General features: G+C 49.8%; 1 protein-coding gene across 1 annotated transcript in view; it reads right to left on the bottom strand.

Annotated features, from left to right (window-relative positions):
* Positions 1-2,107: 2,107 nt before the first annotated feature.
* Positions 2,108-25,552, bottom strand: part of epha2 (EPH receptor A2) — a 28,028-nt gene continuing 4,583 nt past the window's right edge. The window contains exons 3-13 of the mRNA XM_033048355.1: positions 24,297-24,459; positions 23,483-23,573; positions 22,420-22,478; positions 20,538-20,663; positions 18,885-19,067; positions 17,775-17,836; positions 15,895-16,104; positions 14,943-15,092; positions 13,504-13,697; positions 7,350-7,505; positions 2,108-2,602 (exon numbers count right to left, since the gene is read on the bottom strand). Of these exons, the coding sequence (XP_032904246.1) occupies positions 2,494-2,602; positions 7,350-7,505; positions 13,504-13,697; positions 14,943-15,092; positions 15,895-16,104; positions 17,775-17,836; positions 18,885-19,067; positions 20,538-20,663; positions 22,420-22,478; positions 23,483-23,573; positions 24,297-24,459 (1,503 nt within the window). The 3' untranslated portion in view covers positions 2,108-2,493. The remainder of the gene's footprint in view (positions 2,603-7,349; positions 7,506-13,503; positions 13,698-14,942; positions 15,093-15,894; positions 16,105-17,774; positions 17,837-18,884; positions 19,068-20,537; positions 20,664-22,419; positions 22,479-23,482; positions 23,574-24,296; positions 24,460-25,552) is intronic.

Below are 25,552 nucleotides of genomic sequence, written 5' to 3'. Positions count from 1 at the left end.
GAACGAGTGAGAGAGGTCAGAATAAATACACTTTAAATTATTTTTTCTTCTTTTTTTTCGTAAAAAAAGCATGGGTGTCTATCAAACTATTTCTGCAGAGATTTTACAAAATATATATATATATCTGTCAAATTCTTAAACATCAGGAAATAAAAAATCAGCCTGTGCAAATTCATGTTTTTCATTAATAAAACTCGATTTTTTTTTGAGTGGGGTGGGGGAGGGAAAATAAAAGATATACCTGCCCTTCCTTATTCAGCTTCACCCCTCTCCCCTTCCCTCCCCCGCCTGATGTTGTGTGTGCAAACTTTTGCCCCTCTTTGCAAGGGGGAATAAAACGTTGTGGTTTACGGATCACATGGAGATTCCTACACTGTCTCTCTCCAGGTGAGAGAAGTTGTGTAAATGGCTTGCCTGCAAGATGCCAGAGCCCAGGCACCGAGTTTCGGGAGCGGTTATTACACCGGGGATCCGAGTGGCTGCGGGCAATTGTTCAAATTAACAGAGAGTTCGATCGCCGCTCATCGCGCAAGTGGTGTGAAGCAAAGAACCTATAGCGGAACAAGATAGACCACTCCTGCTAAATGCAATGGGCTGACGTGTAGTACGCAACGGAGCGGAACGTGGGCCTTTTTTTTCATCCATTACAGTAACCGGACCCGACTCGACTCGCAGTGTAATCAACGTTGCGGGGGAACAGTTTGTGTTAATAAATTATAATTCTGAAAATGAGAAGATTTTTACTAAATAACTTTTATTTTTACGAGGATGTTTCCGCAAGCGGCTTCCGTCTCCGCAGTAGTATCTTTGCTCCGCTACGGGATCTTTGGTGCGGAGACGGAAGCCGGTTACGGAAATGGGGCTGAAAATGGCCCACGAACCTGCCCATGACCGTACTACGTCTTTTTCGTCGAGTGGTCTATCTTGCTCGCTGTAGGATCTTTGATGTGTACTGAGGTAGTCGGAGTTACTGAAGACCCGCGAGGGCCTTCATGTAGATGCCGGAGAAGCGGTTGGCAAATTCAATTGACAAAAAGTAACTGCAGATGCCGGTTTACATCAAAGATAGACACGAAAACGCTGGAGTAACTCGGCAGGACAGGCAGCATCTCTGGAGAAAATGGATAGGCGACGTTTCCACCCGAAAAAGCCACCCATTCCTTCTCTCCAGAGATGCTGCCTGTCCCGCTGAGTTACTCCAGATTTTTGTGTCTATCTTCGTTTCTAGTCGAAACCCTTCATTAGTTTCCCCGCACTCCAAAGATGTACACGTTGTAGGTTAACTGGCTTGGTATAATTGGTATAATGGTATAATAGTCCCTGGTGTGTGTGTGTGTGTGTGTGTGTGTGTGTGTGGGGATCGCTGGTCGGAGTGGCCTCGGTGGGCCAAAGGGCCTCTTGATGCGCTGTATCTCTAAACTAAACTAATCTAGAGCATGCTTTAAAGCTCCTTGTTGCACCGTTAGTCTCAACTTTAATATAAAATAGAAATGTTGAAGATGTGACTAGACGTGCACTCACCCCCCCTGTCTCCCCTGAACTTTGCTACAGGGGTAGGTCAACAAAGCAATGCCTCAAATCAAGACACCCCTGGATCTGAATGTTGGGTGGATTCTATTCTGCCAGCCACATACTGGGGTGGGAGATTGCAACCTTCACGTGGGTCCACCCTGTTTCAACAAATGCAATCAACCTGGCGTGCACAAACAGAAGATCAAACAGAACAAGTTGTCTTAAGGGCCTGTCCCACTTACGCGACCTTGGCTCGCAAATTACGCGATCTCGTGGTCGCTTGAGGCGTACGGGCACCGTATGGCCGCGTGGGTCCAGTCCCACTTGGAAGGGCGGAGTTGTGCGGGGCTGGTCCCGACATCGCGCGGGGCACCGAAATTTTGGCAGTGGCCGAAATCTTTGCGCGCCAACGGCCTGTCGGCACGCAGGCGCATTGCGGTCGTACGCGTCCTGTCTAGCGCATGGCATTGCGCGATGACGACGTCGTGCGACGCCCAAATTCAGTCGGCCCGCGTCCTGCCCAGCTGATCGGTAAGCATGACGCAAATGACATCACGCGCGTACTTAGCGTGAACACCGCTTCCGTTTGGTCGCCCCAAACACACGCAATCGCGTGCAAGTGGGACAGCCCCTTTACAACTTTAGGCTGTGCACGCCATACGCAAGAAGAAGAAGAAGATGCCACACACACAAACACACACACTTCGAGATACAGCCACTTGGGATCGATGGCTCTGAACGGCTTCCCTTCCATGTCACGTCGCCACAACGGAGCACCACCACCAGTGGGGAATCGCAGGTCGAGTCAATAAGGCAGGGTTGGCTAAGTGGGCCGTTCTCCCCCCCACCCCATCTACGGATTTTAATAATCAAGTCGTTGTCCAGTGCCAGCCACACACAAGTGCAGGACAGTCGATCCATTCAAGTAACGTCAGTCCGTGGAACAAGGTTCACCCACTCTCCCTGGGTGCAGGAGAGGCTTCACACAGTGTACACACCCATGCTGCTGGCCTGTTCCTGTAGCCCCAGGATGCTGAAGGCAATCCGCTTCTGATGTCCCGGCAATCGGACTCCAACCACTGTCACATCCCTGAGAAGAGAGGGCAGAGTTGGCACGTTAGTCTGGCTTAGAGCGGTGCTTAGCAATGTAGGGCAGATGCTGGAAAATCAAAGGTAGACAAAAACGACCAGGTTCATAAATAGCTACTTCCCCACAGCCATCAGGCTATTAAACCTGGCTCGGACAAACTCTGAACATTAATAGCCCATTATCTGTTATTTGCACTTGATCAGTTTATTTATTCATGTGTGTGTGTGTATATTTATATAATGGTATATGGACACACTGATCTGTTCTGTAGTCAATGCCTACTATGTTCTGTTGTGCTGAAGCAAAGCAAGAATTTCATTGTCCTATACAGGGACACATGACAATAAACTCACTTGAACTTGAAATGCTGGAGAAACTCAGCAGGTGAGGCAGCATCGATGGAGCAAAGGAAATAGGCGACGTTTCCTATTTCCTTCACACATGGAATAAGCCTGAGTTCACGTCTGAACTATCACCCTGGTTAGCACCCTGGTGACGTTTCGGGTCGAGACCCTTCGCTCCATAGATGCTGCCTCACCCGCTGAGTTTCTCCAGCATTTTTGTCTACCTGCCTTGGAGTGAGTTTAGTTTACGATACGAGACAACAGAACTTTATTAATCCCAGGAGGGAAAATGATCTGCCAACGGTCGTAAAAAGCCAGCACCGCCATTCAATGTGACCATGGCTGATCAGCCCCATATCCCCTGACTCCGCTATCTTTAAGAGCCCTATCTACCTCTCTCTTGAAAGCATCCAGAGAACCTGCCTCCACCGCCCTCTGAGGCAGAGAATTCCACAGACTCGCCACTCTCTGTGAGAAAAAGTTTTTCCTCGTCTCCGTTCTAAATGGCTTACTCCTTATTCTTAAAAGGTTTGCAGGTTAATTGGTTGGGTAAATGTAAACATTTACCCTATTGTGTGCCGGATAGTGTTAGTGTGCAGGGATCGCTGGTCAGCGCGGACCCGGTGGGCCGAAGGGCCTGTTTCCGCATGGTAAACTGAAGATCAATGAGGACAAAAACGTTGGAGAAACTCAGCGGGTGAAGCAGCATCGATGGATGCAGCGCGGAAACAGGCCCTTCGGCCCATAGATGCTGCCTCACCCGCTGAGCTTCTCCAGCATTTTCGCCTACCTTTGATTTTTCCAGCATCTGCAGCTCCTTCTTAAACATAAAGTACAACGTGGGCTGTTCTTGGGAATGAACAGGCCAACCTTCTTCGACACGACGACTCTATTCTTCCAAATAAGGAAGGGTTTGTAAAAGCCTGTGCCACACAGGAGCACAAAGAAAGACATCGGTCTTATTCTGGTTCCCATGGAGATAAGAAGCTGACATTTATGTTCGGCCACTTCCTGTGGGGAGGGGGAGGCCGCAGCCTGCTCTGGGCCAGATGAGCTGTCCAAGGCCCCCTCACTCCTCTGCCCAGCTCCACAAACTCCTTCATTGTTTACTTCAAACCTCTGCAGGTTATTTTTAGACTTTAGAGATACTTTAAGGCAGGGGTGGGGAACCTTTTCATGTTGGAATGCCTCATTGTTAAGGTGTAATCTAACAAGGCCGCATCCAAGAAACTTCAATTAGATACACTTCAAAATGTACATTGTTTTGTTAAAATGGCCCTCAGGGCTTGCTAATGTTTTAATTGTGGCCGTCAGTCGGGGAGGATTATTTAGTTGTATCTTCTTTTATTCTTTGGTATTTTAAATACGTTAATTTTAAGATAAAAATAAAAATAATAAAAGACGGACAAAAACATATTAATAAATATAAAAGGCAGACAAAAATGCTGGAGAAACTCAGCGGGTGAGGCAGCATCTATGGAGCAAAGGAAATAGGCGACGTTCTAGGAGCAGACTTAGGCCATTCGGCCCATCGTCTCTACTCCGCCATTCAATCACGGCTGATCTATCTTCCCCTCTCAACCCCCATTCTCCTGCCTTCTCCCCGTAACCCCCGACACCCGTACGCGGCACGGTGGCGGTAGAGTTGCTGCCTCACAGCGTCAGACACAGACCCGGGTTCGATCCTTACCACGGGCGCTGACTGTACGGAGTTTGCACGTTCTCCCCCTGACCTGCGTGGGTTTTCCCCGGTTTCTTCCCACACTCCAAAGATGCACAGGTTTGTAGGTAAAATTATAAATTGTCCCTCGTGTGTGTGTGTGTGTGTGTGTGTGTGTGTGTGTGTGTGTGTGTGTGTGTGTGTGTGTGTGTGTGTGTGTGTGTGTGTGTGTGTGTGTGTGTGTGTGTGTGTGTGTGTGTGTGTCTGTGTCTGTCTGTGTCTGTGTCTGTGTCTGTGTGTGAGATAGTGTTAGTGTGCGGGGATCGCTGGTCGGCGCAGACTCAGTGGGCCGAAGGGCCTGTTTCTGCACTGTATCTCTAAACTAAACAAAAAACTTGTTGGCAAACAAGAAACAAGGATCAAGAATCTGCATCTAATGTGAATATTATAAAAGTCTGTAACTGTACGTTCAACAGAGTCAGTGGAGAAAGGCGAGTGGTCTATATTGCATCATTGCAAATTTCATGCCTAAATATTATTTTTTTAAATATAAGAACATCTGGGTTGTGAATCTTCCGGCTCCCTTTCTTGCTGGCGACACCTACCCATAAATTGTTTTCTTTCTTTCACGGGAAGATTAAAATATCTTTAATCTTCCGTTAAATATGTATCATTTTTTGATTGCTCGAGTCATTGGGTCACTCCCAAAGTGCCATTATCTGTCTGCTGTTATTACAGGCTGAATCACTGGCGTGGCGGGGCAAGATTTCACACTTATTTCAACCGATAAACCGCAGACCCTCTCGCTATAAGGAGCTCAAGCTGAGGTTTGGAGACGCAAGGAACTGCGGATGCTGGAATCTTGCGCAAAACGCGCAGAGCTGGAGTAACTCTGCAGGAAGCAACTGCGGATGAGAGGAATAGATCGGGTAGACGCACACAGCCTCTTGCCCAGAGTAGGTGAATCAAGGACCAGAGGACATAGGTTTAAGGTGAAGGGGAGAAGATTCAATAGGAATCTGAGGGGTAACTTTTTCACACAGAGGGTGGTGGGTGTATGGAGCAAGCTGCCAGAAGGCCAATGGATATATTTAGGAAAATATTCCGCTTGGGCAGTCTGCACCCTAGCGGCATAAACATTGACGTCTCCAATCGAGCTGCCAGAGGAGGTAGTTGAGGCAGGGACTATCCCAACATTTAAGAAACAGTTAGACAGGTTCATGGATAGGACAGTTCTGGAGGGATATGGGCCAAACGCAGGCAGGTGGGACTAGTGTAGCTGGGATATGTTGGCCGGTGTGGGCATGATGGGCTGAAGGGCCTGTTTCAACACTGTATCTCTCTCTATGAGATGCTGGTTTACACCGAAGATAGACACAAAGTGCTGGTGTAGCTCAACAGGTCAGGCAGCACCAAGTGCAAAAAGGCAAAATCAATGCCCCCCAAGTCTATGTAGGTGTCAATGTAGAGTCGACCTTCCTCCCACAGTCTGCCCCTCGTTCTACTCTCCCGCTCACAGCCTGAAGAAGGGTCCTGACACAAAACGTTGTCTGTCCGTTCCGCCCACGGATGTTGTTTCATGACCACGTTTTATCTCTCGGAGGGTAAATCGCAACCTCAGTGGAATTCTTTGCACCATGACATTAAATCAGCATAGCGGTCGGTGTTGATTAGATGCAGTGGTCCTGAAGTGTTTATTCAGTCTGTGACAGTTCCGTGTGGCCGACTGTAGTGCAATGGGGACAATTACTAGCACTTCCTCGCAGTGTCCGCATATCTGTGTGAAATTCCTCAGGAAAACAGGAATTTTCCCAGCAACTTGAGAATTTATTCCGTTTAAACATCTGCTTCCTTGCTACAGACTCTGTGAACTGATGAATTAAGTGTCAGCAGGGGTTTATGCAGCTTTAAATGGTGACACAGCGTGGAAACAGGCCCTTCGGCCCAACTTGCCCACACTGACCTACACTAGTCCCACCTGCCTGCGCTTGGCCCATATCCCTCTAAACCTGTCCTATCCATGTACCTAAGATAGACACAAAATGCTGGAGTAACTCAGCAGGTGAGGCAGCATCACTGGAGAGAGGGAATGGGCGGCGTCTCGGGTCGAGACCCTTCTTCAGACTGAGAGTCAGGAGTATTATCCCAGTAATATTCAAAGGGGAATTATCCCTCTAGAAAACCAACTGGGTATTATCCAGTAATATTATTGAATACAGTAATACCCAGTAAGTATTGAATGGAGTAATACCCAGTAATATTATTGAATATAGTAATATCCAGTAATATTATCGAATACAGTAATACCCAGTAATATTATTGAATATACAGTAATACCCAGTAATATTATTGAATATACAGTAATACCCAGTAATATTATTGAATATAGAAACATCCAGTAAGTATTGAATGGAGTAATACCCAATAAAATTATTGAATATACGGTAATATGCAGTAATATTATTGAATACAGTAATACCCAATATTATTGAATATTACTAGGTATTATCCAGTAATATTATTGAATACAGTAATACCTAGTAATATTATTGAATGTTACTGGGTATTATCCCAGTAATATTCAAAGGGGAATTATCCCACAGAAAAACCAAGCACGGAGTGGACAGGACCGATTCCTCCTGCCCGCCCGGTGGGTGGGTCGGAGGGCCGGTGGGTCGGTGGGTGGGCCGGTGGCAGTGAGGTGCAGAGTGGGGCGTGCGTGTTGGTTGAGGGCTCCACTTACTCTGGCGTTAGCTGTACAATGTGCTCCATGGTGCTGTAACCCGCTGCCTGGAAGTTCTCCAAATACTGTCCCATCTTGATCGACTCCAACCACTCTGTGACTGTGCGGAAGATCATACCGTCGCACCCGCTGGTGCTCGGCAACCGGATGGACACGCTGCAGGGCGGCACAGTGTCTGGGTTAGTTCATTGTCACACGCATTAGAAGGTCATAACGAACAGGAGCAGAATTAGGCCATTCGGCCCATCGAGTCTACTCCACCATGGCTGATCTATCTCTCCGTCCTAACCCCATTCTCCTGCCTCCTTCCCATAACCCTGACACCCGTACTAATCAAGAATCTATCTATCTCTGCCGTAAAAATATCCATTGACTTGGCCTCCACAGCCGTCTGTGGCAGTGAATTCCACAGATTCACCACCCTCTGACTAAAGAGATTCCTCCTCGTCTCCTCTGAAAAGAAACATCCTTCAACTCGGAGGCTGTGCCCTCTAGTCCTAGACTCTCCCACTGTACCTGTGTCGAGGTACACTAGTGAAAAGCTTTCGTTGTGTGCTGTCCAGTCAGTAAAAAGACAATACGTGATTAAATCGAGCCATTTACAGTGTACAGATTCAGGATAAGGGAATAACGTTGAGTGCAAGGTAAAGCCAGCAAAGTCCGATCAAGGATAGTCCGAGGGTCCCCAATGTGGTAGATCATAGGTAGTTTAGAGATCCAGCGAGGAAACAGGCCCTTCGGCCCACCGAGTCCGTGCCGGCCAGTGATCACCCCATACACTAGCACTGTCTTACACACTAGGGACATTTTTTTTACAATTTTACCTACACACCAGGAACTATTTACAGATGCCAGTTAACCTGCAAACCTAAGACTGACACAAAATGCCGGAGGAACTCAGCGGGACAGGCAGCGTCTCTGGAGAGAAGGGATGGGTGACGTTTCGGGTCGAGACCGTTCTTCAGACTGTGTCAGAACATGAAGAGAATAAATCAAGGCCACCAGAGATGATCAAGGAAAGGTGGGGCCCACAATGCGCAGCGGGTAGAGCTGCTGCCTCACAGCGCCGGAGACCCGGGTTCAATCCCGACCTCGGGCGCTGTCTGTACGGAGTTTGTACGTTCTCCCCGTGACCCGCGTGGGTTTTCTCCGGGTGCTCCGGTTTCCTCCCACACTCCAAAGACTTGCGGGTTTTGTAGGTTAATCAGCTTCAGTAAAATTGTAAATTGTCCCTAGTGTGTGTAGGATGGTGTTAGTGTGCGGGTGATCGCTGGTCGGCAAGGACTCGGTGAGCTGAAGGGCCTCTTTCCACACTGTATCTAAACTAAAGGTCACTCCTTTCACAGTCAACTCCCATCAAATTCCACCCCACCCACTTGCTCTCGGGCACTGAGGTATTAGTGCTCACCAGATTCCAAATATAATTAAGGGAATTGTTAAATCGACAATGCAATCTTACTTCTGCAACCCATTTAAAACCGGAGATCACCCCTCGGATGCAACAAGCATCGATCGATCGGAAGAATTGATTGAAAGGTACAGAATGGAAACAGGGCCCTTCGGCCCATCGAGTCTGTGACAGCCTTCGTCCGCCCATTCACACTAGTGCGATGATATCCCACTCCAACGTCCACTCCCGTCACACGGAAGGGGCAAGTGACCGACAAACCCACACGTCTTTGGGATGTGGGAGGAAACCGGAGCACCACGCTGCCGCAGGGAGAACGTGCAAATCCCGTGGCCGGGTAGAGTCGACGGGCCGAATGGCCTCATTCTGCTCCTTTCCCTTATGCACTTGTGAAACTCCACACGGGCAGCGCCCGAGGCCGGGATTGAGCCGGGGTCTCTGGCGCTGTGAGGCAGCGGCACTACCCGCTGCGCCACTGTGCCGCCATTATTGAAATGCATCGGTCTGTTTGATTCCCCCTCTTCCCCACACATTGTCCTCCCTTTACAAGGCTAATTGACACTGTCTGATTTTAAAACACACTGGCCCAGTGCTGACAACGTATTCTGCAATCTGTTTCACATCAATGTCCCCTGTGGCTGACAAATATATTTGGCTCTTTAATCTGATCTGAGGCCAGTTACAGCACCACAAATCTGGCTCTCGTTAGTTCAGTTTAGAGATACAGCGTGTAAACAGGCCCTTCAGCCCATCGAGTCTGTACTGACCAGCGATCCCCGCACATTAACACAAGCCTACACACATTAGGGACAATTCACGCCCATACCAACTCAAGCCAATTAACCTACAAACCTGCACGTCTTTGGAGTGTGGGAGGAAACCGGAGCCCCCGGAGAAAACCCACACGGGTCTCGGGGTGAACGTACAAACTCCGTACAGACAGCACCCGCAGTCGGGATTGAACTCCAGAGCCAATAAGATCATGGGAGACCCCTTCCACCCCAGCAACGGACTGTTCCAGCTGCTACGGTCAGGCAAACGCCTCAGTTGCCATGCGGTGAGAACGACGAGGATGAGAAGGAGTTTCTTCCCAGAGGCCATTCGGACTATAAACTCCTATCTCACCAGGGACTAACTTTACTGAACCACTCTACTGCTTTCTTTAAATTGGTGTTTGTTTTCCTTTTTCCTTCCTCCCACAATATTTAATATGTAAAAGAATATGTGATTCTGTTTGGTTGTTTGTTTGTTTGTCTTTTTGCACAAAGTCCGCGAGCATTGCCACTTTTCATTTCACTGCACATCTCGTATGTGTATGTGACGAATAAACTTGACTTGACTCGACCCGGGTCCCTGGCGCTGTGAGGCAGCAGCTCTACCCGCTGCTCCACCGTGCTGCTCACTGTGGGTAGCGAGGGGTTAAAATATCCGAGCCTAGAGACAGGCAGCTCCCGGCAGAAAGCCATAAAACAGCTCTGCCCAAATTCACTTGCTCGTTCCCAGTAAAGATTAATGCGTAATTATTTTCTTTCCGATACAGTCAGGCAGGCGTGCCTCGACGGTGAGGACGGATCGGATTGCCCCGCGGCCTTCACTCTAATAGGATTCTGTGGTTTCTCCATTGTTCTTGCACCTGGAGTATTGGAATGTACACTTGTGGGACTGGGCTGCGAGCATAGTTGGAGCCTGGCCAACAGCGAGAGTTAGTCACCACAGCGGCAAACACTAACCACCGGTTCTGCTGGTTCGGCAACTCCGAGCTACCGAGGTGGGTGCCGCCTCACAGCGCAGAGGCCCGGGTTCAATCCTGACTACGGGTGCTGCCTGTACGGAGTTTGCACGTTCTCTCCCGTGACCACGTGGGTTTCCTACGGGTGCACAGGTTTCCTCCCACACTCCACAGACGTTCAGGCGTGTAGGATAATTGGCTTCGGTACAATTGTCAAATGGTCCCCAGCAAAGATCCTAAAGCCATGGGGAGAACGTGCAAACTCCACACAGGCAGCACCGGTAGTCAGGATGGAAGCCGGCTCTCTGGCGCTGTGAGGCAGCGACTCTACCGCTGAGACTTTGACCAGTTCCCAGCCGCACCCAGAGGTCACCAAGACTTTCTTGGCAGCGGTAAAGAGGGAGTCGAACATATGGTGTTTATTTTTAGTTTAAACAATATTTTTGTTCAAATTCCCTAATCTCACTCCCACGGACAGCCTGATATCAGAGGCGCATAAATACTGAACAAACAGGGTGGCCAGGGACAGGGACAGGGTGGGCGAGTGGCTGAAGTGTACCCACTTCCCGACACTGTGGCGCAGCGGTAGAGTTGCTGCCTCACAGCGCCGGAGACCCCGGGTTCCATCCCGATTACGGGCGCTGTCGGTACGGAGTTTGCACGTTCTCCCCGAGACCTGCGTGGATTTTTCTCCGAGATCGCCGGTTTCCTCCCACGCTCCAAAGACGTGCGGGTTTGTAAGTCAATTGGCTTGGTAAAATAGTGTGCAGGGATCGCTAGGCGGCATAGAGTTGATGGGCCGAATGGCCTAATTTTTTTTCCTTCTTATGACTTATGAACATGAAACTCCACAGTCTGAAGCCGAGGTCAGGGTCAGGGTCGAACCGGGGTCACTGACACCGTGAGACAGCTTCGCCACACTGTGCCTCCCGTAGTTTAGTTTAGAGATACAGCGCGCAAACAGGACCCTTGTACCATCGAGTCCGCGCCGACCAGCGATCCCCGCGCACTAACACTGTCCCACACAGCAGGGTCGACCGTTACATTTATACCTAGCCAATTAACCTACAAACCTACATGTTCCCGGTGTTGGGGGAAGTCCAGAACCAGGGGCCACACAGTTTAAGAATAAGGGGCAAGCCATTTAGAACGGAGACGAGGAAATACTTTTTCCTCACAGAGAGTTGTGAGTCTGTGGAATTCTCTGCCTCGGAGGGCGGTGGAGGCAGGTTCTCTGGATGCTTTCAAGAGAGAGCTACTTTCTAGGCAGCCCCATTGCACCATGCAGCACAGAACGCCACCGGCGATCCTTGTCGCTATCAAACATTACAACTACTCCCCCTCCTAAAGGGATCAGGGGGTATGGAGAGAAGGCAGGTACAGGATACTGAGTTGGATGATCAGCCATGATCATATTGAATGGCGGTGCAGGCTCGAAGGGCCGAATGGCCTACTCGTGCACCTATTTTCTATGATTCTGTAGTGGGATAGACTGAGTGACCCCCCCCCCCCCCCCCCCCCCCCCCCCCGCCTCCTCAATCTCTGCACCCCCCCCCCCCCCCCCCCAACCCATTCCACTCATCACTTTAATTTCATGTTTCTTGCATTTTTGTGTTTTTTATGATTGTTGCAGGTCAATTACCTCCCGGGATAAATAAAGTCATAGAGTGGTACAGTGTGGAAACAGGCCCTTCGGCCCAACTCGCACACACCGGCCAACAATGTCCCAGCTATACTAGTCCCACCTGCCTGCGCTTGGTCCATATCCCTCCAAACCTGTCCCATCCACGTACCTGTCCAACTGTTTCTTAAACATTGGGATAGTCCCAGCCTCAACTACCTCCTCTGGCAGCTTGTTCCACACACCCACCACCTTCTGCATGAAGAAGTTACCGCTTAGATTCCTATTGAATCTTCTCTCCTTCACCTTGAACCTATGTCCTCTGGTCCTCGATTCCCCTACTCTGGGCAAGGGGCTGTGTGCATCTACCCGACCTACTCTGACAGTTTGTTCCATACAGTTACCCCTCAGATTCAATTGGCTTGATATAAAATGGAAATTGTCCCCAGTGTGTGTAGGGCAGTGTCAATGTGCAGGGATCGCTGGTCAGTGCGGACTCGATGGGCCGAAGGGCCCGTTTCCACGCTGTATCTCTAAACTAAACTAAATGGCCAGATTTCTGGCTCAAGTTTGGTATCTGCTTAGTTTCCCCTTGGATTCTAGTTAAATCTTTTCCACTTCACCTTCAACCTATGTCCTCTGATCCTCGATTCCCCAACTCTGGGGAAGAGACTCTGTGCGTCTACCCGATCTATTCCTCTCCTGATTTTATACACCTCTAATAAAATCTCCCCTCGTCCTCCTGCGCTCCTTGGAATAGAGGCCCAGCCCGACTCAACCTCTCCCTATAGCTTACATCCTCTAGACCTGGCAACACCCTCGTAAATCTCCTCTGAACCCTGACACTATCTTTCCTAGAACACGGTGCCCAGAGCTGAGCGCATCGTATTTTGACAGAGGGAATTGAGGTAGAGACTTTAAGAAGGAACTGCAGGTGCTGAAAAATCGAAGGTAGACAAAAAGTGCTGGAGAAACTCAGCGGGTGCAGCAGCATCTATGGGGCGAAGGAAATAGGCGACGTTTTCTTCGCTCCATGCAAAGAGTTGAACAATCTCCACTATAGGAAATAGGCGACGTTTTCTTCGCTCCATGCAAAGAGTTGAACAATCTCCACTATAGGAAATAGGCGACGTTTTCTTCGCTCCATGCAAAGAGTTGAACAATCTCCACTATAGGAAATAGGTAAAGTTTCGGGCCGAAACCCTTCCGGGTTTCGTCCCGAAACGTTGCCTATTTCCTTCGCTCCACATAGATGCTGCTGCACCCGCTGAGTTTCTCCAGCACTTTTTGTCCGCCTGAGGTACAGAGCTTGTATCGGGGCCTGGCGCTTGTCGTACCGCCCAGATTGGGGTCGGGGCTTGCAGCGGAAGACGCCAGCCTTCACCGCGAGACGTACCGTGGGTCAAAGTCGGCGATGCTCTTCAGCGACTCCGGGCTGCGGATCAGCTTGTCAAGGATGTTGACCACGTCACCAAACTTGGGCCGTTTGGCCCTCTCCTGCTGCCAGCACTGCATCATCAGCTGGTAGATGGCCGACGGGCATTCCATCGGGGCCGGCAGCCGAAAGCCTTCGTTTATCGACTTCATCACCTGTAACGCAGGTAGAGAGGGCGGTTCAAGCACAACACTAGAGTCAGGAAACATGTCCCCGATGTTGGGGGGGGGGGGGGGAGTCCAGAACCAGGGGCCACACACAGTTCTTTAGTAACTTGTCAGTTTCTTTGAATTGAATCGAATTGAATCCTTTATTTGTCATTCAGACCTTTCGGTCTGAACGAAATGTTGTTGAACTAAATTAAGGCGCATGTTGCAAACAAAAGCGCATGAACAATTTAACACAGTTTAAGAATAAGGGGCAAGCCATTTAGAACGGAGACGAGGAAACACTTTTTCCTCACAGAGAGTGGTGAGTCTGTGGAATTCTCTGCCTCGCAGAGGGCGGTGGAGGCAGGTTCTCTGGATGCTTTCAAGGGAGAGCTAGATAGGGCTCTTAAAGATAGCGGAGTCAGGGGAGATGGGAAGAAGGCAGGAACAGGGTACTGATTGGGGATGATCAGCCATGATCACATTGAACGGCGGTGCTGGCTCGAAGGGCCGAATGGCCTACTCCTGTACCTATTGTCTATTGTCTAAGAAGGCCAGCTCCCATTCACACACTGACCTCTCTGTCCTGGGCCTCCTCCACTGTCAGAGTCAGGCCACACACAAATTGGGAGGGGGGGGGGGCAGCACCTCATATTTCGCTTGGGCAGCTTACACACCAGCGGTGTGAACCTTGAATTCAAGTAACCCCTGTATCCCCTCTCTCTCCCCGTCCCTCCTCCCCCATCCTGGTCATCCTACTAGTTCCACTGTTCGCATCCCTTCAACATCACCTCTAGCCCGATTCTGTACAACCTCCAAGAGGGAGAGATAGATTTATTTATCTAATTCTTTATTTCGAACAGAATAAAAGAATAAAAAGCAAGTGTGAAACAGCATACAAAAAAACAAAAAAACAAAACAAGAATATTTATAAAGTGTCATAAATAATATCTACAAATAAATGAAATCGTATGTGTCTGAAAAGGAGCAGGAAGCTTATTGATTCCCACCCCTTATTCAACTGCTTGTAATTATCTTATACAAATTTAGCAGCTATATGTACACCATATGTACACCAGCAGCTATATGTACACCAAATTATTTACATTTATACACTATTTACATAGCCATACAAATCAGCCACGATGGAATGGCAGAGTAGACTTGATGGGCCGAATGGCCTGGTTCTGCCCCTCTCATGTGAGGAACGTGGACAAGGGTGGGATTGGGGAGAGTGGTTGGGACACGTACCTCGTGGTTGGACATCTCCCAGTAGGGCCTCTCTCCGTAGGACAGCACCTCCCACATGACAATGCCGAAACTCCACACATCACTAGCCGAGGTGAACTTCCGATAGGCGATGGCTTCCGGAGCCGTCCAGCGGATCGGGATCTTCCCTCCCTGGAGGAAAGCACGTCATCAGAAACCGAGCGTCACGGAGTGTAGACACAGGGAACTTCACCGACTGTTCCCCCCCCCCCCCACACCCCCCCACCTTCTCCACTATACGCGCGCCGCAGAAGCAGGTCTACACATCGACTCCTACAGCAAAATCTCTTTCTTTAACTAATAAATACTTTATTGATCCCCTCAGGGAAACTCAGATGTCCAGAAGCCCCCAACCAACACTTTGGAACACCTTGCCGTTGCACATCAGACTGTCCATCTTCAAATCCTCCCTAAAAACTCATTTTTATTCTCTGGCTTTCGACACTGGCTGAGACATTGCTCTTGTTCTAAGTGCTTTTAATGTCTTTTAATTTTTACTGTTTTTAGTCCTTCGTTTTACGGTTTTTAATGGTTTGTAATAACTTTTTGTCCATGAGTTCTCATGTACAGCACTTTGTGGCAACTGCGGTTGTTTAAAGCGCTTTATAAATAAAGTATTATTATTGTTATAACAAACCCACGCATTCAAAACGAAAGCACTGGCTACTCTGTAGTCCTGTAAGTCTGTGTCCAAGATGGCTGCCGTGAAGAGAGAGTGGACGCTGGCGCGCTTTGGCTGCCGCTGCTCTCTCTTCACACTGTGTTTTTGATTTTCTGTTTTTGGATTGAATTCTGTTTTTAATTTGTGTCTCTGTGATGTCTTTATTACTTGTTATATTCCGATTATATGTTATTCCGATTACTATGTGAGGTGTCCTTGAGATGTCTGAAAGGCGCCCATTAAATAAAATTTATTATTATTATTATTACTCACGCTGGTGGTGTAGGTGCCCTCCGTGTCGTCCTCCAGCACCCTGGACAGCCCAAAGTCGGACACCTTGCACACCAGCTGGCTGTTGACCAGAATGTTGCGGGCCGCAAGGTCCCTGTGCACGTAGTTCATATCGGAGAGGTACTTCATCCCCGACGATATCCCCCGCAACATTCCCACCAGTTGTAGGGAGGAGAACTCCCCATCATTGTTCTGCGGAAGAGGAGGGGGGGGAAGGAAGGTGACCACAGATTCTAAGCAGTGTTTACACTCGTTACACAAGAGATATAGCCCGGAAGTAGACAAAATTGCCGGAGAAACTCAGCGGGTACGGCAGCATCTGTGTTGCGAAGGAAATAGGCAACGTTTCGGCCCGAAACATTGCCTCAGACTCCAAACTAAACCATTCTTCAGAGGTGGACAAAAATGCTGGAGAAACTCAGCGGGTGAGGCAGCACGAAGGAAATAGGCAACGTTTCGGGCCTAAACCCTAGGGTTTCGGCCCGAAACGTTGCCTATTTCCTCCGCTCCATAGATGCTGCCGTACCCGCTGAGTTTCTCCAGCAATTTTGTCCATCTTCGATTTTCCAGTTCCTTCTTGAACAAGTACAGCACAGAAACAGGATGGGCTGAAGGGCCTGCTTCCATGCACCATCCCTACCCTAAACCAAACTTACATTCCTACACCTTTTAACCCCACAAAGGAAAATATTCAACCCACAAGTCCATAAGCCGCGGGAACAGAATTAGGCCGTTCGGCCCTTCGAGTCTACCCCTTCGCTCGATCACGGCCGATCTGTCTCTCCCCCTCGACCCCATTCTCCCGCCTTCTCCCCGTAACCCTCGACACCCGCACTGGTCACGCATCTGTCGATCTCCCCGATAAATGCACCCATGGCCTCCACGGCCATCTGCGGCATCGAGTTCCACAGATTCACCACCCCCTCTGACTGGATTTGAGAATTAAGGGACAAAAGTTTAGGGGTAACTTCTTTACTCAGAGAGTGGTAGCTGTGTGGAATGAGCCTCCAGTGAAAGTGGTGGAGGCAGGTTCGATTCTATCATTTAAAAATAAATTGGATAGGTATATGGACGGGAAAGGAATGGAGGGTTATGGTCTGAGTGCAGGTAGATGGGACTAGGTGGGAGTAAGTGTTCGGCACGGACTAGAAAGGCCGGGATGACCTGTTTCCGTGCTGGAATTATTATATGGTTATATGGAGAAACTCGCTTGAATTTGATTTCATTTATTCCCAAAACGTGTTTGTGCAACTCTACCCCAACTGAGACTCGATCACCAAATCACTAGATAGAGACACAAAGAGCTAGAGTAACTCAACAGTGAAAGGCAGCGTCTCTGGAGAGAAGGAATGGGCGACATTTTGGGTCGCGACCTTTCTTCAGAATTAGGAATTCAGGATTAGGGATACGGGATTAGGAACATATAACCTAAATTAAAGAGTGTAACACAAGTATATATATTTCCATCGGCCGGCTCTGCCCTGAGGGCGGAGTTGGGTTCATGGGAGGTTGGCCTTGGAGGGGAGGATGCTCATCAAACTGCGGACAAAACAACGCCTCACCCCCTCCGTGACACACACTGGTCAACCCAAGGCGCACCTTCAGCACCAGACTGGTTCCACCAAGATGCAGCACAGAACGCCACAGGAGATCCTTCTTCCCTGTGGCTATCAAACTGTACAACTCCTCCCCCTTCTGTCGTGGGGTAGGCTGAGACTGACTACCCCCCCCCCCCCTCAATCTTTGCACATCCCCAAAGACTTTCCACTTGTCACTTTAATCCCATGTTTTATGTATTTTGTGATTTTTTTAGTTATAAATCTTGTTCTAAAAGGCTCCAAGCAACATGGCCAGTGACTTACCCGGAGATAGGCGTCCAAGGCCCCATTTTCCATGTATTCCGTGATTATCATCAGGGGTTTGTCTGTAGGGGAGAGGAGCGTGTAAGAGAAGAGCGATCTCAGCACAGAGTACGATCATTCAACATGGCTACATCTACAACCAGAGCCAGCAACTGCTTCTCCCCCTCTGTGTGTGTGTGTGTGTGTGTGTGTGTGTGTGCGTGCATGCGTGCGTGTGCACGTGCGTGTGTGAATGCGCATGTGTGAATTTGTGTATGTATGTGTGTGTGTGTGTGCGTGCATGTGTGTGCATGTGTGCATGCATGTGTGTGTATGTGTAAGTGTGTGTGTGTGTGTGTGTGTGTGTGTGTGTGTGTGTGTGTGTGTGTGTGTGTAAATGTGTGTGTGTGTGTGTGTGTGTGTGTGCGCATGTGTAAATGTGTGTGTGTGTGTGTGTGTGTGTGTGTGTGTGTGTGTGTGCATGTGTAAATGTGTGTGTGTGTGTGTGTGTGTGTGTGTGTATGTGTAAGTGTGTGTGTGTGTGTGTGTGTGTGTGTGTGTGTGTGTGTGTGTGTGTGTGTGTGTGTGTGTGTGTGTGTGTGTGTGTGTGCGCGCGTGCGTGTGTATACAACAGATAATAAAATTTGCAATATGGGAGGAAACCAACGTGGTCACAGGGAGAACGTGCAAACTCCGTACAGACAGCACTCGTGGTCAGGATTGAACCCGGGTCTCTGGTGCTGTAAGGCAGCAGCTCTACCACTGCATCGACAGCTTGCAATACAAAGCTTTTCACTGTACCTCAGTGAAGTACAAACCTAACTAGTCCACGCAGCAGGAGATAGTGGTGCAGGAAGGAACTGCAGGTGCTGGTTTCAACCGGAGATAAGACACAAAATGCTGGAGTAACTCAGCAGGACGGGCAGCATCTCTGGAGAGAAGGAATGGGTGACGTTTTGGGTCAAGACCCTTCTTCAGACAGTCAGTCAGTTCTTCAGTCTGAATATGGGTCTGGACCTGAAACATCACCCATTCCTTCTCTCCAGAGATGCTGCCCGTCCCACTGAGTTACTCCAGCATTTTGTGTCCACCAGCAGAGAGTTGTGTTGTGTGTTTGACTCAGATACTTACATTTGGTGACAACTCCTTCCAGATGGATGACATTGTGGTGACTGAACTGCCCCATGATGCTTGCTTCACTCAGATAGTCAATCCTTTGGCTCTCAGTGTAGCCGACCTTCAGTATTTTTATAGCCACGCTGATATCCTTCCTTCCTTTCTTCAAAGTTCCTTTATAGACCTCGCCAAATTCACCTGGGAAACGTATAGGAGCAGTGATTCATCAAGAAAAAAATCAGCAAGTGCAGCACAATGAGTCGAATCGAACGTTCACCATGGAAACAGGCCTTTCGGCCTACCTAGTCCAAGCCGACCATCGATCGCCCGTTCACTCAGTTTTCTGCTATCCCACTTTCTCTTCCACTCCCTACACTCTAGGGGCAAATTACAGAGACCAATGAACCTACAAAACTGACCATCTTTGGGATTGAGTTTAATTTTGAGATACAGCGTGGAAACAGGCCCTTTGGCCCACGCCGACCAGCGATCCCCGCACACTAACACCGTCCTACACACGCTAGGGAACAATTTGCAACTTTGCCAAGCCAATCAGCCTACAAACGATTTCGGAGAGCGGGAGGAAACCGGAGCACCCGGAGAAAACCCCCGCGATCACGGGGAGAATGCGCAAACTCCGTGCAGACAGCACCCTTAGTCAGGATCGCGCCCGGGTCTCTGGTGCTGTGAGCTGCGCCACCGTGCCGCCCTGTGGGAGGAAACCAGAGCACCCGGAGGAAACCCACGCAGTCACAGGGAGGACGTGCAAACTCCACAAAGGCAGCACCCGAGCTTCCATTCTACCAGGCCAGGATCGAACCCAGGTCTCTGGTTGCTGTGAGGTGGCAGTTTCATCACAGCACGGACTTAGTGCTTCCTCCCCCATTAGTGTAGATTTGATTCAGATCTACTCTGCTCTTAGATGTTGCGATGTCTTTATGCATTTTCCACACTTGGACGCAAGAATTAAAACATCACGGTCAGAAGGTAGACACAAGGAACTGCAGATGCTGGAACCATGCAGAGAACACAGAGTGCTGGAGGAACTCAGCGGGTCAGGCAGCATCTGTGGGTAGGGTTGCCAACTGTCCCGTATTAGCCGGGACATCCCGTATATATCCCGGCTAAATTGGTTTGTCCCGTACGGGACCGCCCTTGTCCTGTATTTGACCGCTACTACTCGGGTCGAGGGGACTGTCGGGTCGTCCGGCCCCGCCTCACCCGTCCCGACGTAGTGCAGCCCATGGAGTGCAGCAGCAGAAGCAGCAGCAGCAGCAGCACCAGCGCCTCGCCCGTGGCCCCGTCAGTCGTTAGCCCGGCCAGCTGTCCGACCTTCGGACCTTCGCTTACCGCCAACACCACCACCCCCCCCTTCTCACAGCCGATCATCGGTTCGTGAGTTGGACGTGGCGCCGGAGCTTGCGCGTGGCCCGGGCCACAATACCTCAGCTGGCCCGCCGGCTGGGCTTTGTGTGCAGTCCAGCACCCGGGGCCAACTCATCATGCACCCACCAAGTCGGTCAGCGAATTGCAATGGGGAATTTGCCCCGTATTTTGACCCTTTGTCCCCTGTTTGGGAGTGAGGAGGTCAGCGACCCTACCGAGGGGGACATGGATCGGCAACGTTTCGGGTCGGGAACGTTCTTCTGCCAACGGCTGGTTACCTACCGGCTCCAATCACCTTCTGTTTGGTGATTGCGGAGGGAAGAATCTCGTCGGCAAACTTCAGGACGGCCTGGTTGGGGTCTTCGTACGTGTGGGGGTCAACGTAGGTCTTCAGAGGTTTCAACTGGTCTGTTGGTAGAAGAAGAATATTGTATCTGACGTCTGCCTTGCGCACAGCAAGTGAAATACCAACAACAACAACGTCACGATCGGGACTAATAATGCCCCTGTCCCACTTCGGAAACCTGAACGGAAACCTCTGGAGACTCTGTGCCCCACCCAAGGTTTCCGTGCGGTTCCCGGAGGTTGCAGGTGGTTGCCGGAGGTTGCAGGTAGTGGAAGCAGGTAGGGAGACCGACAAAAACCTCCGGGAACCGCACGGAAACCTTGGGTGGGGCGCAAAGTCTCCAGAGGTTTCCGTTCAGGTTTCCTAAGTGGGACAGGGGCATTAGCTTTACTTAGCTAGACAAAAAATGCTGGAGAAACTCAGCGGGTGCGGCAGCATCTATGGAGCGAAGGAAATAGGCAAAGAGTTGAACAATCTCCAATATAGGAAATAGGCAACGTTTCGGGCCGAAACCCGGAAGGGTTTCAGCCCGAAACGTTGCCTATTTCCTTCGCTCCATAGATGCTGCCGCACCCGCTGAGTTTCTCCAGCACGTTTGTCTACCTTCGACAGGAAGAAGAAAGGAAGAGGAGGAGCCAGAGGGCTGAGGGAGAGCTGGGAAGGGGAGGAGAAAGCAGGGACTACCTGAAATTGGAGAAGTCAATGTTTATGCCGCTAGGGTGCAGACTGCCCAAGCGGAATATGAGGTGCTGGCTCCTCCAATTTGCGGTGGTCCTCACTCTGGCCATGGAGGAGGCCCAGGACAGAAAGGTCGGATTGGGATTCGGAACGGGAGGGGGAGTTGAAGTGGTGAGCCACCGGGAGATCGGGTCGGTTATTGCGGACCGAGCGGAGGTGTTGGGCGAAGCAATCGCCAAGCCTACGCTTGGTCTCACCGATGTAGAGCAGCTGACATCTATAGCAGCGGATGCAATAGATGAGGTTGGAGGATGTCATTGAAGCATATAAGATTGTTAAGGGGTTGGACCCACTAGAGGCAGGAAACATGTTCCCGACGTTGGGGGAGTCCAGAACCAGGGGCCACACAGTTTAAGAATAAGGAGTAAGCAATTTAGAGGAAACACTTTTTCTCACAGAGAGTGGTGAGTCTGTGGAATTCTCTGCCTCACAGAGGGCGGTGGAGGCAGGTTCTCTGGATGCTTTCAAGAGAGAGCTAGATAGGGCTCTTAAAAATAGCGGAGTCAGGGAATATGGGGAGAAGGCAGGAACAGGGGTACTGATTGGGGATGATCAGCCATGATCACATTGAATGGCGGTGCTGGCTCAAAGGGCCAAATGGCCTACTCCTGCACCTATTGTCTATTGTCCATTGAGATGCAGGTGAACCTCTGTCGCACCTGGAACGACTGCTTGGGTCCTTGAATGGAGTCAAGGGGGGGGGGGACGTAAAGCGACAAGTGTAGCATTTCCTGCGGTTGCAAGGGAAAGTGCCCGGAGAGGGGGTGGTTCGGGTGGGAAGGGACGAATTCAGCTTTACTTAGTGTATTTTAGAGATACAAACATGGAAATAAGCCCTTTGGCCCACTGAGTCCTTGCTGCCGACCAGCGATCACCCATGCACAAGTTTACTGGACTTTACCTTGCACTAAACGCTATTCACCTTATTCCCTTTATACTGTATCTGTAAGTCGTGATTTGGGAAACCGGAATAGATTACCCAGCTAATTAAAAAAGAACACTCCCACCGCACCCCATCCTACCCCCCTGCATTCCGACTTTATTTCCCAAAGAGAGGATCTTTAACTAAATGAGACTTACCAGGGTGTTTGGTGAAATAAATATCCTCAGGCCCCTGGCGTGCCCGTGAGTTGCGTTTCCTTTAAAACAAAGTTTCGTGTCATTCAGAGATACAGCGCGGAAAAAGGATCTTTCGCCCACCGAGTCCGCACCGACCAGCGATCCCCCCGTACACTAGCACTACCCTGCACACACACACACACACACACACACACACTAGGGACAATTTACAATTTTACCAAAGCCAATTAACCTACAAACCCGCACGTCTTCGGAGCGTTTGAGGAAACCTCACAGCAACTGAGACCCAGGTTCGATCCTGACCTCGGGTGCTGTCTGTGTGGAGTTTGCCGGTTCTCCATGTAACCGTGTGGGGTTTCCTCCGGGTGTTCCGGTTTCCTCCCACATCTCGAACGAACGAACGAATGAATGAATGAATGAATGAATGAATGGATACTTTATTGTCACAGTGATATTCTTTGTTTTGCGTACACAAGGTATGCAAAGAGTGGCCACTTAAAGGGCAACAACAAGGTTACAAGTATCCCATTTTAACACAATATCTTTTTAACACATTGCATTTCTGGTCCCCCCCCTAGTTCTTGCCGGTTACCCCCCCCCCCCATACCGGGACAGCGTGCAGGTTTGCAGGTTAATTGGCTGAAGAAAGGTCCCTACCCGAAACTACACCTGTCCCCGTCCTCCACAGATGCTGCCTGACCCACTGGCTTACGTGCCTTTTGTGCCTTACTGAAGAGATGAAACTGATTGCCAGTCTGAAGAAGGGTCTGATAAGTGATAGGAGCGGAATTGGGCCATTCGGCCCATCAAGTCTACTCTGCCTTTCGATCATGGCCGATCTATCTCTCCCTCCTAACCCCATTCTCCTGCCTTCTCCCCATAACCGCTGACACCCGCATTAATCAACATGTCTCGATCCGAAACATCACACATTCCTTCTCCCCAGAGATGCTGCCTGTCCCGCTGAGTTACTCCAGCATTTTGTGTCTATCTTCGGTTTAAACCAGCACCTGCAGTTCCTTCCTACACAAACGTTTTAGCCGTAACCAGATTAATAACTCACCTCCTCCTGATGCAGATGAACCCAATGACCAGAAGTACCACAACTCCAGCGACTCCTATCCCCGCGGCCAGTGAGACCCAATTAGTTTCTGCTGGAAGAAAGAGAGGATCATTACTCTCAATTGTTGTCCACTCCAAGTGTATTTCACATTTACGCCACGGGAGGAGGTTCGTCGCGATTCCGATGGCCGTTACTTCATTTCCGGTGAAGCTTTTAGAACTTTTATTAGGTGGAGTTGCTGCCTCACAGCGCCAGAGACCCGGGTTCGATCCCGACTACGGGCACTGTCTGTACGGAGTTTGTACGTTCTCACCGTGACCTGCGTGGGTTTTCTCCAGATTCTCCGGTTCCCTCCCACACTCCAAAGGGGTTGTAGGCTAATGTGAGGGGTGGGAGATTGCAACCTTCACGTGGTCGACTAATGCCATCAACTCGACGTGCACAAACGGAAGATCAAATAGAACAACTTCTCGGGGTATCTAAATCTAAATTGTATTAGTTATTTAAGTTATGGCATCGGATGGAAGCTGCATACCAAATCTCGTTGCACTTATGTGCAATGACAATAAAATATATTATTATTATTATTATTATTATTACAAGTTGTCCAACAACTCTAGGCTGTGCATGCCACACGAAAGAAGAAGTAGGCTAATGGGCTTCAGTAAAGTCTGTAAATTGTCCCTCAGCGTGTGTTGGGTAGTGAAAGTGTGCGGGGATCGCTGGTCGGCGCGGGACTCGGTGTGGCCCGTCTCCGCGCAGTGTGTCTAATCTAAAACCGGGAGCAGACGGGAGATGGGAAGCTTAGCGTCACCTTTCTCCTCCAGGGTGTGGAACTCGTGCGTCTCGCTGTAGAAGCCGGCGCCGTCGTGCGTCAGGGCCTGAACGCGGAACACGTACACCGTGCCAGGGAGGAGGTCAGACACCATGACCGAGTTACTGCTGGACTGGAGCACTGTGTAGGTCTGCTGATCCACCTACGGGCAGGAACACAAAGGGGGCACATTAGACAGCGGCTCAAAGGTGTAGCCCATATCATCCACAACCCACACACCGACCTACCCTGACCAAAGAACCTATAGCGGAGAAAGATAGACCACTCCTGCTAAATGCAATGGGCTGACGTGTAGTACACAACGGAGCGGAACGTGGGCCTTTTTTTCCCATCCATTTTAGTAACCGGACCCGACCCGACCCGCAGTGTAATCAACGTTGCGGGGGAACAGTTTGTGTTAATAAATTTAAATTCTGAAAACGAGAAGATTTTTCCCAACTAACGTTTTATTTTTACGAGGATGTTTCCGTAACCGGCTTCCGTCTCCGCACTAGTATCCTTGCTCCGCTACGGGATCATTGGTGCGGAGACGGAAGCCGCTTACGGAAATGGGGGGCCGAAAATGACCCGTGACTGTACGACGTCTTTTTCGTCGAGTGGACCATCTTGTTCCGCTGTAGGATCTTTGAACAAAACAAGATGGGCTGACCCTTTCTTCCCAGAGGTTTGTCAAAAAATGTTGGAGAAACTCAGCGGGGTGCAGCAGCATCTGTGGAGCGAAGGAAATAGGCAACGTTTCCTTCGCTCCTTGCAAGGAGTTGAACAATCTCCACTATAGGAAATAGGCAACGTTTCCTTCGCTCCTTGCAAGGAGTTGAACAATCTCCACTATAGGAAATAGGCAACGTTTCCTTCGCTCCTTGCAAGGAGTTGAACAATCTCCACTATAGGAAATAGGCAACGTTTCGGGACGAAACCTAAAGGGTTTCGTCCCGAAACGTTGCCTATTGGGTTTCGTCCCGAAACGTTGCCTATTTCCTTCGCTCCATAGATGCTGCTGCACCCGCTGAGTTTCTCCAGCGTTTTTGTCTACCTTCGATTTTCCAGCATCTGCAGTTCCTTCTTAAACACCTTCATCCCAAAGGCCAGCCACTGTCAGAGGAATGTCAAGCGATAGCAATTGAGCTCCCCCCACCCCCCCCCCACCACCTTTTGTGAAATCGAGCGGCAATGAGATATGTCTGGTGAATGAGAGGCGCTAATGAAGCCGTGAATGGGGCAATATCCCCGACAAA

The sequence above is a fragment of the Amblyraja radiata genome, chromosome 31 (genome assembly GCF_010909765.2).
Source record: "Amblyraja radiata isolate CabotCenter1 chromosome 31, sAmbRad1.1.pri, whole genome shotgun sequence".
Classification (NCBI taxonomy): Eukaryota; Metazoa; Chordata; class Chondrichthyes; order Rajiformes; family Rajidae; genus Amblyraja; species Amblyraja radiata.
Note: the sequence above shows the minus strand (reverse complement) of the source record. Positions and strands in the feature narration are given on the sequence as shown.